Source organism: Mauremys reevesii, linkage group 13, assembly GCF_016161935.1.
Source record: "Mauremys reevesii isolate NIE-2019 linkage group 13, ASM1616193v1, whole genome shotgun sequence".
NCBI classification, from domain to species: domain Eukaryota; kingdom Metazoa; phylum Chordata; order Testudines; family Geoemydidae; genus Mauremys; species Mauremys reevesii.
Genome location: NC_052635.1, coordinates 7,574,493 through 7,590,679, shown reverse-complemented (window position 1 = coordinate 7,590,679; position 16,187 = coordinate 7,574,493). Strand labels below are relative to the sequence as shown.

Sequence of the window (16,187 nt, the reverse complement as noted above, 5' to 3'; positions counted from 1 at the left end):
GTTAGTTATAAAAAGTCTAGATAATAGTGTACATTGGAACAGTCCTCCAGAGCTATCCCAGTGGCCACAGTTTGCCATTCCTGGCCAATGGGAGCTGTGGAAAGCAGTGGCCAGCATGTCCCTGTGGCCCACGCCACTTCCTGCAGCTCCCATTGGCTGGGAATGGTGAACCGTGGCCACTGGGAGCTGCGGGTAGCCATGCCTGAGGACGGTCAATGTAAATAAATTGTCTCACAGCCTGATAGCAGATTACCCTGAAGGGCTTTGTGTGGCCCACGGGCCACAGGTTGCCCACCACTGCCCTATATTCTAGACCCAAATTTGGCTTTGGGACATTCTAAGCATGGGGATGTATCCTTCAGGATTTTGACTAATAGCCACCGATGGACCTATCCTCCATGAACTTAACTAATTCTTTTTTTAACCCAGTGATACTTTTGACCTTCACAACATTCCATGACAATGAGTTCCACAGGTTGACTGTCCATTGTGTGAAGCATTTCCTTTTGTTTGTTTTAAACCCACTGTCTATTAATTTCATTAGGTGGCCCCTGGTTCTTGTGTTATGCGAAGGGGTAAATATTGCTTCCCTTTTCGCTTAATGCACACCATTCATGATTGTGTAGACCTCTATCATTGCCCCCTCACTTGTGTTTTTTTAAGCTGAGCTTACTTACACTAGGATATACCAGGAGCAGCTTCACTGGAGCCAAGTGAGTAGCACCAATGTTGTGCTACAGTAAGGAAGATCAGAACACGTGTTTGTGCCTATGTAAAACATCTAGATGATGCTAGTAAATGATTATTGTCATCCTGAATTTGAACATCACAAAGGAAAAGTATAATTGAGTGCAGTTTTTATTTTATTTTATTTTATGTTATTTATAAAATCATATGAGGTCTGTTCCTCGCTGAAGTTGAGATGGGTGCCTAAAGCCCTTAGGCTCCACTGAAAGTCCAATTCTAAGCCACACACCTCCTAGGTATGGTGTTCTGTCCTATCTAGTGGCACCGAGACCACTTAGAGGGTGAGAGCGAAATTAATAAGTTTGCTCTACAGCCCTAGCTAAAAGCCATTTGGCTTTTAGTTCCTGTAATAGAGGTTCACGTACTAGAGACTCATGCACTGAGCTTCAGAGGTTCCAGGTTCAATCCTGCCTGCTGACAACTGGTGTCTATCAGCCTTATGCAAGCATGATTTTTTTATAGAATAAATATGCTGACAGTCTCTGAAATCTCTTTCCCAAATTACAATTATTTAGAGCATGATTCTCCTCTCTCTAACATGGAAGTAAATCTTGAATAACCACAGATATCCCAGTTTATCCTTGCATAAATTATGTCATTTTTCATCTCTTCTTCAGCATATTTCATTTTAAGAATTAAAAAGAAAGGCTATACTGTTAAAAAACAGAAGGAAATCTATGGTGACTAAACAGCTATACCATCTTCTCATGTGCACAGTCATTTCATTGAAATCAATGTAGTTTCATCGGTGTAAACTCAGGAAAATGAGATCAGAGTTGAGCAATCCATTTGCCTTTTTCATATTATTAACTACATTTACTCAAAAAACAAAATTTATATCCCAGGGGAAATGTACAATTTCAAAATTTCATTTGATTATAAATTAGGATGAACCAACAGGTTTTTTTCAAAAAATTAACTATTCCAAAAATAGTTTGTTGGAACCTTATCAACACATGGAATGTTTCATTTAAAAAAGGTAGCAAAATATCATTTTGGAATGTTCAAATAGTATCTTTCAATGGTATCATTTTGACTAGAATAGAATAGCCAAAACTTTCTGATAACATCCTATCAACATTTAGACCTAAGCAATATATTGCCATGTAAAATGTTTTCATTTAATCCAATCAGCATTTTCTAATGGCAAATTGTTCTGCTGGAATATTTTCCACCCATTCTGCTGTTAGCAGCAGTGGAGTCGCTTGTGACTTTAGAGACAGTGGGATATAATTATCAGGGCTTTAAACTTTAAAACAGAGTACATTTCCATTTAAGAAATAATAGGAATTTAACATGCCTCATCTAGAGTCAGCTCTTTTAGAATAATCCGGAGGAAATTAACATATTTCTAGTCAAGTCAAAAAATGTCTCACCTACTCTGTAGCCTTCTCTGTGATTATCAAAGAATTCAGTCACAGATGGAACTGTACTATTTAACAGCTTCTTTAGAAGCCCCAGGGATGTGGTGTTGCTTTACCTCTGAGGACCCATTATATGAAACCATAACATAACTGTTAAATGAATAATCTTCCTCCCATTGAAATCAAGGCCAAACATCTAATGATTTCAAAAGGATAGACTATGGCATTGAATTTCTGTGACTTTGGACAGATATCCAGCTGTCACTTAAGCTCCTAAATGCCATGGACACTTCCAAATTTCACCCCTCATAACTAAGCAAGGACCTCAGGATTTGGTCCAAATGCAGGCTGCCTTTAGCAAAATACCATTGAGTGCATACAATTCCCACCCAAGTACAAGGGCAGAATGGTTGTGACACATGATAGTTACAGGACTGAGCTCATAATGGTTTCAATAAATGACGCCTCCACCGGGGCAAAGGGAGGATTCCTAAAACACAATGAATAGTTCCTTCATTGACAGAAGCCCCATTATTTTCAATGTGAATAAGATTACCCTTACCTGACCCTAATTAATAGGGGATGTCAGGGTTCCCCCCTCCACTCTGAACTCTGGGGTACAGATGTGGGGACCTGCTTGAAAAACCCACTAAACTTGTATTCTACCAGCTTAGGTTAAAACTTCCCCAAGGCACAAATTCCTTTCCTTGTCCTTGCATGGTATTGCTACCACCACCAAGTGATTTACACACAAATTCAGGGAAGGGTCACTTTTAATCTCTATCACCCCAAAATATCCTCTCAAAGCCCTTCACCCCCTTTCCTGGGGAGGCTTGAGAATAATATACCTAAACTAATGCATTTCCTTGCCCTACTCACAGTTTCTGTGGTTTTAGTTGGATTATTCCAGGTATATTTTTAGGAGATATTATACCTGCTTGGCTTCTCCCTCCGTCCAGAGAGGGAACAACAAAAGAGAACAACAAAAAACAAATTCTTCCCCACAGATTTGAAAGTATCTTCTTTCCTCATTGGTCCTTCTGGTCAGATGCCAACTAGATTATTTGAACTGCTTAACACCTTATAGGTAAGGCAATTCAGTACAGCTGCCAAGGAGGGATTTTATGATACTACATAAAGGTTACTACCCTTCCCCCCTATCCATGATGGGGGTAACATTTTCTGTATAATCTAAGTGATTTGCCAGCTTAAGTGTCATGTGTGAAAGTGATTTAGGCACCCAGGGCCATGGTTTTTAAAGGTATTTAAGTGCCTAACTCCCAGTGACTTGACTGAGAGTTAGGCACCTGAATACCTTTGAAAGTCTGTCTGTTACTGAAAGCCAATGGTACCGTGAAAATATTACCCTAACACACATATCCTCCTTGGGAGGAAGAGTAAGGGATAGACTTAGATGCATATTAGGTCCTTACATCCCAAATTTATCTACCACAGGTGTTCACAAACCCCTCACTCATCACTGAGTAACCCTGCAGGCATGTGAACTTACTCAGCAGCTCAGTTTTTGGTTTCAAAGTTCCCTAGGTGTCTATCAGTCTGGCTCTGGAAATGAGCATGTGAGTGTCTTTCCATGTCTGGATTAATATATTCCAAGGGCAGAAGGGAGTGTTGCGATTGCCTAGTCTGACCTTTAGAGCACAGGCCATAGAACTTCCCCAAAATAATTCCTAGAGAAGATCTTGTAGAAAAACACCTAATCTTGATTTTATAATAGTCAGTTATGAAGAATACCTCACAAACCTTGCTTAATTATTCCAACATTAATTGCTCTATTAAAAAATGTATGCCTTACTTTTGGTCTGAAGTTGTCTAGATTTAACTTTAAGACATTCCATCTTGTTCTATCTTTTTCTTCTAAATTGAAGGGCCCATTATTAAATATTTGTTCCCCATGTGGATACTTACACACTGTGATCAAGTCATCCCTTCATTTTCTCTTTCTAAAGCTAAATAGATTGAAATCCTTTAATCTATCACTGTAAGGCATCTTTTCTAATCCTTTAATCCTTTTCAGAGCTCTTCTATGAAACCTCTCGAATTTATTAATAACCTTCTGGGATTGTGGGCAGAAGACACTCCAGTAGCAAATACAGTGGTGAAATAACCTCTCTACTCCTATTCCAGATTCCCTTTTTTATGCATCACAGGATCACATTAGCTCTTTTGGCTACAGCGTTGCCCTGGGAGCTCATGTTCAGCTGATTTTCTACTTTGACCACCACAACCTTTTCTTTGTCACTGTTTCCCAGAATAGAGTCCCCCATCCTGGAAGTATGGCCAACATTCTTTGTTTCCAGAAATATATATTTACATTTAGCTATACTGAAAAGCAAATTGTTTGCTTATGCACAGTTAACCAAAAGATTTGGCTCTCTTAGAATCAATGACTTATCCTCTTCATTATTTTCCACTCCCCTATTTTTTGTGTCATCTTCAAATATTATCAGTAATGATTTTATGGGTTTTTTCCAGGTCATTGATAAAAATGTTGACTAGTATGGAACCCTGCTACACACATTCTCCCTCAGTGATGATTCCCTCCCTCAGTGATAATTCCCAGTTACATTTTGAGATCTAACAATTGACCAGATTTTAATGCATTTAGTGTCAGCCATCTTAATTGTTTATCTTTCTACTTTTTTTTAATAAAAATGTGTGTACTATCAATACTACGTTGTGCATAATGTCCAGTATGACCCACTAACTGGGAAAGACAGGCAAAGCTTCATCAAGGTGCCTGTGGGTCCCGATCCAGTAGGCATCTCATTGGCTGCCTAGCTCCACACAAAACAACCAAGGAGGAGGACGTCCCTCATAACTTTTAGTGCAGTCGTTAGGATACCCAGTTGCCATAGGGCTTAGCCGCTGTTCTAGTCCTCCTCTACCTCACAAGCGTGGTGGAAATAGAGAGCCTGAAACATGGAGCCTGGCATGAGGCCTAAGTCTGACCTGAAATCAGGCCCAGCTGATATAAAGCTAAGTTAGCGAGAGTTAGACTATGAGCGAAAGTCAGGCCCATTACAAAACAGATGTCTCATTGAAATTCACTGTCCAGTACATGAACTTGGCACAGGTATTGCTAACATCACTAAAACACAAACACATTCCAGCAGGCCAGCACAAGAACACCCCCACCTAGAACACGATAAAATGGTTTGACTGAAGTGATGAATAGGGGTGTGTTGTCTGAAACATCAGGAGAAAGGTACAATAGGATGTAACAAATGTCATGAAACACATAATGTGGCAACTAAATTGTTTATCCCAGATTGCCTGTCTCAGTCTATACGTGTTGGGATGCCTCACCTTAACTCTTAGTCTGGCCTAGGTGGGAGTGGGAAGTCCTGCTGCTAACTGAGCTTTTCCATTGTAACGAGCATATGTGTGTTACTGTAACTGTAACCATTGAGCCGGGGAACTAGCACCAGCCCAAGTTTATTGTTAACGAAGCCGAGTGCCTTCACCTCTGAACTGAGTCTGTGGACTTCTTGGGCAATTTGATCACCATCTATTGTACTGGCTAACAACCAACAGCAATTAGAAAGGATTTGGACTTGTATCTCCTCCCTAAACACTGGGCTATGGGATGTTCCAACAGAGGTTCCCCTCAATCTCTCCTGTTACAGCTGTTTCATTTTTTAATTAAAAGCTTGCATATTAACTGGGCCAGAGAGCATGTGAAAATGACTCTCTAGTGTGATGGTTGGGGTACACCCCTGGAAGGTGGCAGCCCCAGGACCCAGCTGCCCTGCTCTGACGACTCTTTAATTATCTATGTAAAGCAGAGCTTCATTCATTAGGAAAGGAGGAGGGAATCCTCCAGCAGAATATCCAACACCTCAATGGTTAAGGCATTCACCCGTAAGGTGGGAAACATCCTTTACAAATACCTTATCCTCATCAGACAGAGGAGGGACTCCAGCTAAAAGTTATGAGGAGGCTGCTGCAGCACCAACTCCTCCTACATTGTTTCATGCAAGAAACCTCTCAGGAACCTACCTCCAGGAGATAGTTCCTGCTTTAGACCCCAACCAAATATATGACCTTCACTTCAGCCTGGACCTAGGTGCCGGGCTTCTGTTGAGGGGCAAGGCTTAGCACACAGTACTCTATTCAGCATCTCCTGTTAGCTAGTTAAGGCAGCTCCCCATTCGCCATCCTGGCGTTTCAGGATCCTATTATTTGGCACCTATATACCTCCACTCGTGAAGAAAACCTGGACCCCTAACCCAGGCTTTGTGAATACAAATTATTTTCTATATACCTAGAAGTTAGGTCTTGTGAGAGTTAGAAAACAAATCACACTGGATGTACCCTTCACTCACAATGAATTCCTGGGGGGAAAGATGCTGTGATTAATGACTTTGCAAGTCCCAGGACTAGAGAATAATAAAAATGAGTTGTCCAGCAATAGAGGTTTCCTCTTAGACTTCAGATGACCCATGTGCAATCTTATGATTAAGGATATTCTGCTCTAGAACTGAGATGTTGCTGAATTAGAAAAGATTGACAAATGGGAGAACGTTATTACTGACATTCTTTTTGAGATATCTGAAATTCCTTGGTAAGCATTTTTGAAATTTAATAGAAAGTTCTAAAAATATGAACTAATCTACTAAGGGCAAAGAGAATTGCAAAACATTTCCCAGTTCCTCTACCTATTTCTGTCATTAATTTTTGGGAGGAGAAATATTTGGGAAACTCAGAAAATTTCAACAAACTCTAATTAAAATTTGTATGGGGGAGTGTCTATGAACTGCAGATATACATCAATTAGAACTAGTGAAACAATGGGAGAAGGCAGCAATGTAATTTCATTTTTTATATTTTTTATTTTTTTATTTTTGTTTTCTACAAGATTCACTTGTTGAAATTCAAAATCTTAATGAAAAAATTTCATTGAAATACAAATTTCAGAAAAAGTAGACCAACACTACGTTCGATCTGATAACTTGCTATGAAGTGCTGAGCTATCTCTTGGTCTCTTTAGCATTGTAGAGTCTCTTGAGAGCAGAGATGTTCCCCAGGGAATAATCCAGTTGGAGGAAAATGTCTATTTTTGTGGATGGAACATCTTCATCCCTGTTTTCCTCAAGGCATCTTTCACCTCCTTGTTCCTGAGGCTGTAGATAATGGGGTTCAAGATCGGAGTCACCACTGATTAGAACAGAGAGAGTAACTTGTTCACATCTGGAGAAAAGCTGGACTTGGGGCGCACATACATGATAAGGGCCATCCCATAGAACAAGGTCACCACAATGAGGTGTGAGGAGCAGGTGGAAAATATTTTGCACCTGCCTTCGGCAGAGCTAATTTTAAGAATGGTGGAGATGACAAAGGTGAAGAAGACCAGGATCAGCAACAATGGCAGAATGAGGATGATAGCAGCACCCACGATGATCTGGATCTCATTCCAGTAGGTGTCCCCGCACACCAGCTTCAGCAGCGGCTGCATCTCACACAAGAAGTGGTTGATAACATTGGGTCCACAAAAAGGAAGTGTGAAAATAAAGATTGTGTGCTCCAGGGCCACCAGCATGCCACAGATCCATGAGCCACTAGACAGCTGGATGCAAACCCTCTTATTCATGATGGCGGTGTAGCGCAGTGGGTTGCATATGGCACAGTAGCGGTCATAGGCCATAGCAGCTAGGAGGAAGCACTCTGTTCCACCAAAGAATAGAAAGAAATACATTTGTACAGCACAACCAGCAAAGGAGATGGTTTTGTCTTCTGAGAGGAGGTTGGCCAGCATCTTGGGCAGAGTGACCGAGGTGTAGCAGATCTCCAGAAAGGACAAGTTCCTGAGAAAGAAATACATGGGGGTGTGAAGGTCTGGATCGACACTTATGGCAATGATTATGAGGATGTTTCCCAGCATTGTGAAGATGTATATGCATAGAAACACCACAAACAGAACGATATTCCCGTCTGTGTGGTTAGAGAGGCCAAGTATGACAAACTCAGTCACGGAGGTCTTATTTCCCATTTTTTCCTCGATCAACATACGTCATCTTGAGAAATAAAAAGAAAAACTACATATTAGTTTGGTATAGTGAATTAAATTTATTTATCTATTAATATATTTTCTTTCTCCTTTCTCTCCATGGAACCATACCTCTGCTTGTCTGATATGAATCAGGACTGACACCATTTTGGACCAATTCTCTTATCACAACACAGTAAATCCAGAGTAACTTCACTGAAGTCAATGGTTTCCATTCTTTCCTCAGTATCACTGGCTTTATATTAGTGTATGTTAATAAACGCAATGAAATGCACGTGTTCTATACTAGCATCGGAAGAAAAAAATACTTGGATCAATTACCTTATGCTTATATAAAACAGGTGCAACCAGAATCAGGTTCAATAGAGTTACACTGGTGTAAGTAATTTCAAAATCTGCACTCAAGTTTCTTGGAACATGTATGTTAAAATAATATATTACCATTTATTTGATTCTCAACAGGAATGTGGCACAATCTGGGAAGCTACACCAATATACTTCAACTGAGCATATGGACAGGTTTATTGTAATTTCACTGCATGGCAATTCCATCTCTCTATATGAAAAGCACATGTGGAGGTTATGCTATTCACTGTGCTACTCAGTAGCGCGCGCACACACACACACACACACACACACACACACACACACATAATCTAATGGCCTGTTTCTCCTCTCTTCTCCACGAAACTGATAACAGTCCATTGACTTCAGTGTCACTAATCCTGATCTGATTTACTTTGTCCTCTCTTTCTTCATCCCTCCACCTCTGTTTGTGCCTCACTTTATCTACCCATTAACTTTCCCTTTTTCCTCATATCATAAAACTTGATAATCCTCTTCATTTCACCAATTCTATTTTTACTTCAGAAAGTAAGGGTGCTCAACCAGAGTCAAATCAATGGTCCATCTAGCCCAGTATCTTGTCTTCTGACAGTGGAAGGTGTTAGATGATTCAAAGGAGATTAACAAGTACAGAGCCTTTAATGAGTGATCCATCCCCTCTCAATCAGTCCCAGCTTCTGATAGTTAGAAACTTAGGGACACCCAGAGTATGGGGTTGTGTCCTTGGCTATCTTTGATAATAGCTATTGATGGACGTATCCTCCATGAACTTATCTAGTTCTTTTTTTAACCCAGTTATACTTTTGGTCTTCACAACATCCCTGGCAATAAGTTCCATGCGATCACTGTGTACATATGAAGAAATAATTCCTTATGCTTGTCTTAAACATGCTGCTTATTGATTTAATTAAGTTATCCCTGGTTTGTGTGTTATGCAAATGAGTAAATAAGACTTCCCTTTTCATTTTCTCCACACCATTCATGATTTGAAAGAAGTCTAACATTTCCCCCATTAGTTGTCCCTTTTCTAAGCTTAATTATACTCTGATAAATCAGGAGTAGCTTCACTGGAGCCAAATGGTAAGAAAGATGAGAACACGTGTCTCTCCCTGTGTAAACCATCTAGATCATGAGTGTAAAAATTATTGTCCTCTTGAATGTGTATATATATGGGAATCAGTTTTTATTGAGTGCAATTTTTCATTTCATTTATATTTGAGACCTGCTCCTCACTAAAATTGCACCCTGAGTCTTCACCAAAAGTCCAACAATGAATTATTATTGAATAAATATATTGACAGTCTCCTAAGTCTCTTTGTCAAATTGCATCCAAAGAAGTGAGCTGTAGCCCACGAAAGCTTATGCTCAAATTAATGTGTTAGTCTCTAAGGTGCCACAAGTACTCCTGTTGTTTTTGCGGATACAGACTAACACGGCTCCTACACCTGTCAAATTACAGTTATTTAGGGCATCCCTGTGAAACTCATTGCAATTAATGGAGTCATGCCAGTAAAAAACAGGAGGAAAGCTATGGTAGCTAAACATCTACCCTATCTGACGTACACAGTCAGTTCATGGAAGTCCACATGGTTCCATCAGTGTAAACTCAATTAAGTGAGATCAGAGCTGAGGAATTAATTTCCTTTTTCGTTTTATTAACTATGTTTGATCAAAAACCAAAATGTATATGCCCCATGGTAAATACAAAGATTTCAAAATTTCATTTAATCACAAACCAGGATGAAAAGGCAAAATATCTGATTTTATTTTACAAAATTATATATTCCAAAAGTTCTTTGTTGGAATCTTATGAATACATGATGAAATGTTTCATTTCAATAGTCTAACAATATTTCATTTTTGTATGTTTGAATGATATCTTCCATGTAATCATTTTGAATTGAATAAAATAGACAAAACTTTCTGATAATGTCCGATCCAAATTTAGACAGAATCAATATGTTGCAATGTAAAAGGTATTGATTTAATCAAATCAGCATTTTCTGCACTCAGTTGAATGTGCTTGGAACTTTAAAACAGAGCACATTTCAGTTCAAGAAATAATGGGAATTTAAGGAGACTCATCTAGATTCAGCACATTTAGAAGAATCCAAAGGAAATATAGTTAAAACAAAAAATTTCTCACCTCCTCCGTAGGCCATGTTCATCTCCTTTCTGTGATCAACAGCAAATTCAGTATCAGAAGAAATGGGAAAATTTAACAGCTTCTTTGGAAACCCTGGGGACCTGGTCTTTGATTCACCTCAAATCCCCATTGTATGAAGATGTATCATAGCTATTCAGGCAGTGTCTTCCTCCCATTAAAATCAATATCAAATAGTTGACTTCAATAGGAGTACACTTTGGCACAGAATATTTGCATCTTTGGTTGTGTGTTAAAGTTCTAAGTCCTGTGGGCACCTTTCGAAATTCCACCTCTCATAACCAAGCAAGGGCCTCATAGTTTGGTCCAAATGCAGGATGCCTCCAGCCAAATGCCATTGAGTGCAAACAATTCCCACCCAAGGGAAATGGCAGGATCGTTGCATCACATCACAGCTACAGGACTAAGTCCAGGCTACCTTTGACAAATGATAACTTCACAAAGTCAAAGGGAAGATTCTTAAAAACAATTAATAGCACCTTCATCTACAAAAGCCCCATTATTTTCAGTGTGAAAAGATTGCCAGAACCTGTTCCTAATTAATCAAGGGTAAAATTTTCTAATCAATCTAATCTAAATAATTTTCTAAACATCTAAGGGTATGTCTACACTACAAGAGTAGTTCGATTTAACTTAGGTCGAATTTGTGGATTCGACCTTATGAATTCGAATTTGTGTATCCACACTAAGGACACTAATTCAATTTTGTGAGTCCACACTAACAGGGCAAGCGTCGACATTGGAAGCGGTGCATTCTGGGCAGCTATCCCACAGTTCCCGCAGTCCCCGCTTCCCATTGGAATGCTGGGTAGAGCCCCCAATGCCTGCTGGGGGAAAAATGTGTCTAGGGTGGTTTTGGGTAACTGTCGTCATTCAAACGTCACTCCCGCCCTCTCTCCCTGAAAGCGCCGGCGGGAAATCTGTTACTGCACTTTTCTGGTCAGTGACAGCGCGGACGCCACAGCACTGCGAACATGGAGCCCGCTGCGATCATCGCTGCACTTATGGCCGTTGTCAACTCCTCGCACCTTATCGTCCACCTCTTCCACAGTCAGCTGCTGAGAAATCGGGCGAGGAGGCTCCAGCAGCACGGTGAGGACATGAAGTGTCAGAGTGGCACAGACCTCTCACAAAGCACGGGATCCCACGCCGCGGAGATCATGGTGGCAATGGGTCACGTTCATGCTATGGGATGGCGAGTCTGGGCCCGGGAAACAAGCACGGACTGGTGGGACCGCATAGTGCTGCAGGTCTGGGATGAATCACAGTGGCTGCGAAACTTCAGGATGCGTAAGGGCACTTTCCTTGAACTGTGTGACTTGCTGTCCCCTGCCCTGAAGCGCCAGGACACCCGGATGCGAGCAGCCCTGACTGTGCAGAAGCGAGTGGCCATAGCCCTCTGGAAACTTGCCACGCCAGACAGCTACCGGTCAGTAGTGAACCACTTTGGCGTGGGCAAATCTACCGTGGGGGTTGCTGTGATGCAAGTAGCCCACGCAATCATTGAGCTACTGCTCTCAAAGGTAGTGACCCTGGGAAACTTCCAGGTCGTCATAGATGGCTTCGCCGCGATGGGATTCCCAAACTGCGGTGGGGCTATAGATGGCACTCACATCCCTATCCTGGGACCGGCCAACCAGGCCAGCCAGTATATTAACCGAAAGGGCTACTTTTCAATGGTGCTGCAAGCACTGGTGGACCATAGGGGACGTTTTACCAACATCTACGTCGGGTGGCCGGGCAAGGTTCATGATGCGCGTGTTTTCAGGAACTCTGGTCTGTTTAGACGCCTGCAGGAAGGTAGTTTCTTCCCGGACCACCATATAAGTGTTGGGGATGTGGAGATGCCTACAGTGATCCTCGGGGACCCAGCCTACCCGCTAATACCCTGGCTCATGAAGCCCTATACAGGTGCCCTGGACAGTGACAAGGAGCTCTTCAACTACCGGCTGAGCAAGTGCAGAATGGTGGTGGAGTTTGCTTTCGGACATCTCAAGGGGAGATGGAGGAGCTTACTGACTCGCTCGGATCTCAGCGAAACCAATATCCCCATTGTTATTGCAGCTTGCTGTGTGCTCCACAATCTCTGTGAGAGCAAGGGGGAGACCTTTATGGCGGGATGGGAGGTTGAGGCAAATCGCCTGGCTGCTGATTACGCTCAGCCAGACAGCCGTGCGATTAGAAGAGCCCAGCGGGAAGCGCTGTGCATCCGGGAGGCTTTGAAAGCTAGGTTCTCAGAGAGCAGGGTAACTTATGACTGTCCAGTCTCTTTACAGAGAAGCTGAACCTGCCCCTGTTTCAGTTACTATTGACTTTTTTCAGGGGTTACATACCCCATTCACCAGGTTTCCCCCCTTCCAACAGACGTTTAAAAATAAAGTTATTGGTCATTTTTAATTCACAAAGTTTTCTTTACTAACGAATTCGCGTTAAAGGGTTCAAACAGGGATGGAGAGTGTGGTGGGTACGGTGTGCAGTGATGTACAGACCGCTTCTGCACTCGAGGACTGACAGGCTCCTGCTCCTACAGCGGTCTCTGGGGGGAGGACGGTTACAGGAGGGTGTGCAGGAAGGGGTGGGTTTGCAGGAAGGGGTGAGGGGTGTGTGGGAAGGGTGAGTAGGTGTAGGGGTATGATGGCTCTGGCTGGGGCTCAGGGCATCAGAGAGGTTCATGGCTAGGGTGGAAGGGCATGGTAAGGGCAGCCTGCCTTGCCATTTGTGGATGCCAGGCGCTCGGACCCTGGGGCGGCATACACCTCCCAGACTGACCTGGGGCAGCAGACACCTCCCACAGTGACCCGGGTGCCTAGTGACTGCACTCTGTGTGTGACCTGCTGTTGATCCTGCCCCCATGTCTGTACCCTGGTAATGGTGGCTGTCCTATGCAATTAACAAACCCCTATCTCCCCTTCACACAAAGTCTTCTGCAAAGAAACATGATGGAAACACTAATGAACAGCAAACTATTTTTAATACTCAACTACACAGTTTGGGGATGATACTGGGATTTTGGATCGGGTGAGCCAGGAAGGGAAGCAATTCTCATACTTTAGGGAATGAGAGCTGTTTGGTACATGAGCGCTCTGCTGGGGTGGAGTGACAGTTTTCACGGCCCCTAGCACCCCTCCTTCTTGTGATTTTGGGTGAGGGGGGGACAGGACTTTGTGGCGGGGGAGGGCAGTTGCAGATACAGTTCAGGGGGGCTCTCTGCTCCTGCCTGCGGTCCTGCAGAACATCCACAAGGCGCCGGAGCGTGTCCGTTTGCTCCCTCATTAGTCCAAGCAGCGTTTGAGTCGCCTGCTGGTCTTCCTGCCGCCACCTGTCCTCCCGTTCACTGTGTGAGCGCTGCTGCTGAGAGAGGGTCTCCCTCCACTGGCTCTGCTGGGCCGCCTCGGCTCTGGAGCAGGCCATCAGTTCAGCGAACATCTCGTCCCGAGTCTTTTTCTTTCACCGCCTAATGTGCGCCAGCCTCTGTGAGGGGGATGCCGGGGCAGTTCAGGAAAGAGCAGCAGCTATGTGATGGGTAAAAGGAAGTGATTTCCTTGCAAAGATACATGTTTGCGAACACTGAACACAGTCTACTCAGTTTCTGTGAACAAGACCATACAGGGCACCTATCTCATGTGCTCTCAGGACAAGTTCGAATTTTCAGCATTCGCTTTCATTGCCTGGGGTCTTGCACTGGAGATCGGACAAGCGGGGCAGGACAGCAGAATCCGTGTAGCAGCCAGGCCTGGTAAGCCGTAAACTTTAGGCTGCTTAACAGTTAATGGATAGCAGTGCCCTCCTGCTACAGGCAATCTGGAAAGCACAAAGTCTGACCCTGTTCCAGCCCCTCACGGCTGTCCCCAGGAAAGATCCCTGTATGCTTTTCCTCTGCAGCCTCCAACACGTGGCTGTTAAACGACGGCCATTGTTATGCAAAGGAAAAGTCAAGCATTCACAATAGTAACATTACAGTAATTCCCCTAATTAGATGCAGCAGTCGCCGAGCGAGATCACCCTGAGGCGGGTCACTAGGAGAGACAGAGAGCTCATGCTGCGTGAATCCCTGCACAGACCAGGGCCCTATGCTGCCATGCTGGTCGAGGCAATGCTCCCATTGTACCTCAGGATGGCCCGGCGCGGAACAGTGTGCTTCCACGGAGCACCCAATAAGGCACCTCTCCCCAGGAACCTCCTGCGGAGGCTTTTCGAGTACCTCTCCGAGAGCTTCGTGGAACTGTCCCAAGAGGATTTCTGTTCGATCCCTATATGTATTTACCTTCTTTTCATATAGTTTTTATTCCTGTTTTTTAAAAAATAAATGTTTACATGTTTATAGCACTTACTGACTGATCCTTCCCCTGATTCAGAGTCTGGGTTAACGGCCGGGTAGGGTTGGTAGGGGATCTCTGTGAGGGTGATGAAGAGATCCTGGCTGTCGGGGAAAGCAGTATTGTAAGCGCTGTCGCCTACCTCGTCCTCCACAAACCCTTCCTCATCTTCCCCATCGGCAAACATCGCCGAGAAACTGCCCGTCGACACTATCCCATCCTCAGAGTCCACGGTCACTGGTGGGGCAGTGGTGGCAGACCCACCGAGAATGGCATGCAGTGCCTCCTAGAAGCGGCATGTCTGGGGCTGGGCTCCAGAGCGTCCGTTTGCCGCTTTGATTTTTTGGTAGCCTTGTCTCAGGTCCTTGATTTTCATGCGGCACTTCGTTGCATCCCGGCTGTATCCGCTGAGTGCCATGGCTTTGGAGACCTTCTCGTAGGTCTTTGCATTCCGTTTTTTGGAGCGCAGCTCCGAAAGCACAGACTCATCGCCCCACACAGCGATCAGATCCAAGACTTCCCGGTCAGTCCATGCTGGGGCCCTCTTTCTACTCTGAGATTCCCTAGACTCCTCTGCTGGAGAGCTCTGCATCGTGCTGCTGAGCTCGCCACGATATCAACACAGGAAATGAGATTCGAACTGGCCAGACAGGAAAAGGAATTCAAATTTTCCCGGGGCTTTTCCTGTATGGCTGATCAGAACATCTGAGCTCGGACTGCTGTCCAGAGCGTCAACAGAGTGGTGCACTGTGGGATAGCTCCCGGAGCTACTAAGTTCGATTTGCATCCACACCTAGCCTAATTCGACATAGCCATGTCGAATTTAGCGCTACTCCCCTCGTCGGGGTGGAGTACCGAATTCGAACTAAAGAGCCCTCTATGTCGAACTAATTAGCATCCTGGTGTGGACGGTTGCACGGTTAAATCGAATTAACGCTAATAAATTTGACATAAACTCCTAGTGTAGACCAGGCCTAAGTGATTTACAAGCTTAAGTACCATTTCTGAAAGTGACTTAAGCAGCCAGGCCCATGTTTATCAAGATATATACATTCTTAATTCCTATTGACTTGACTCACAGTTAGGCACTTGAATGAGCAGAATCCTTTGAAAATATGTCCTTTAATGCACGTCAATAGAAACATTACCCCACGACTCCCATTGTGAGGAAGGGTTAGGGTTAAATTCACAAAGAGAGGTTGGTGCCTAAATGCCACTTTAGG

At 43.5% G+C, this 16,187-nt stretch overlaps 1 protein-coding gene across 1 annotated transcript; it reads right to left on the bottom strand.

The window, feature by feature from the left end:
• Nucleotides 1–7,293: 7,293 nt before the first annotated feature.
• Nucleotides 7,294–8,121, bottom strand: LOC120380957 (olfactory receptor 10C1-like). Its single transcript, XM_039498901.1, has one exon. It carries the CDS (start codon nucleotides 8,119–8,121, stop codon nucleotides 7,294–7,296), a length of 828 nt encoding a protein of 275 aa, XP_039354835.1.
• Between the last annotated feature and the right edge of the window lie 8,066 nt (nucleotides 8,122–16,187).

Excerpts from the sequence above, each read along its gene's own strand:
- LOC120380957 (XM_039498901.1), bottom strand. The coding sequence starts at position 8,121 with ATGGGAAATAAGACCTCCGTGACTGAGTTTGTCATACTTGGCCTCTCT.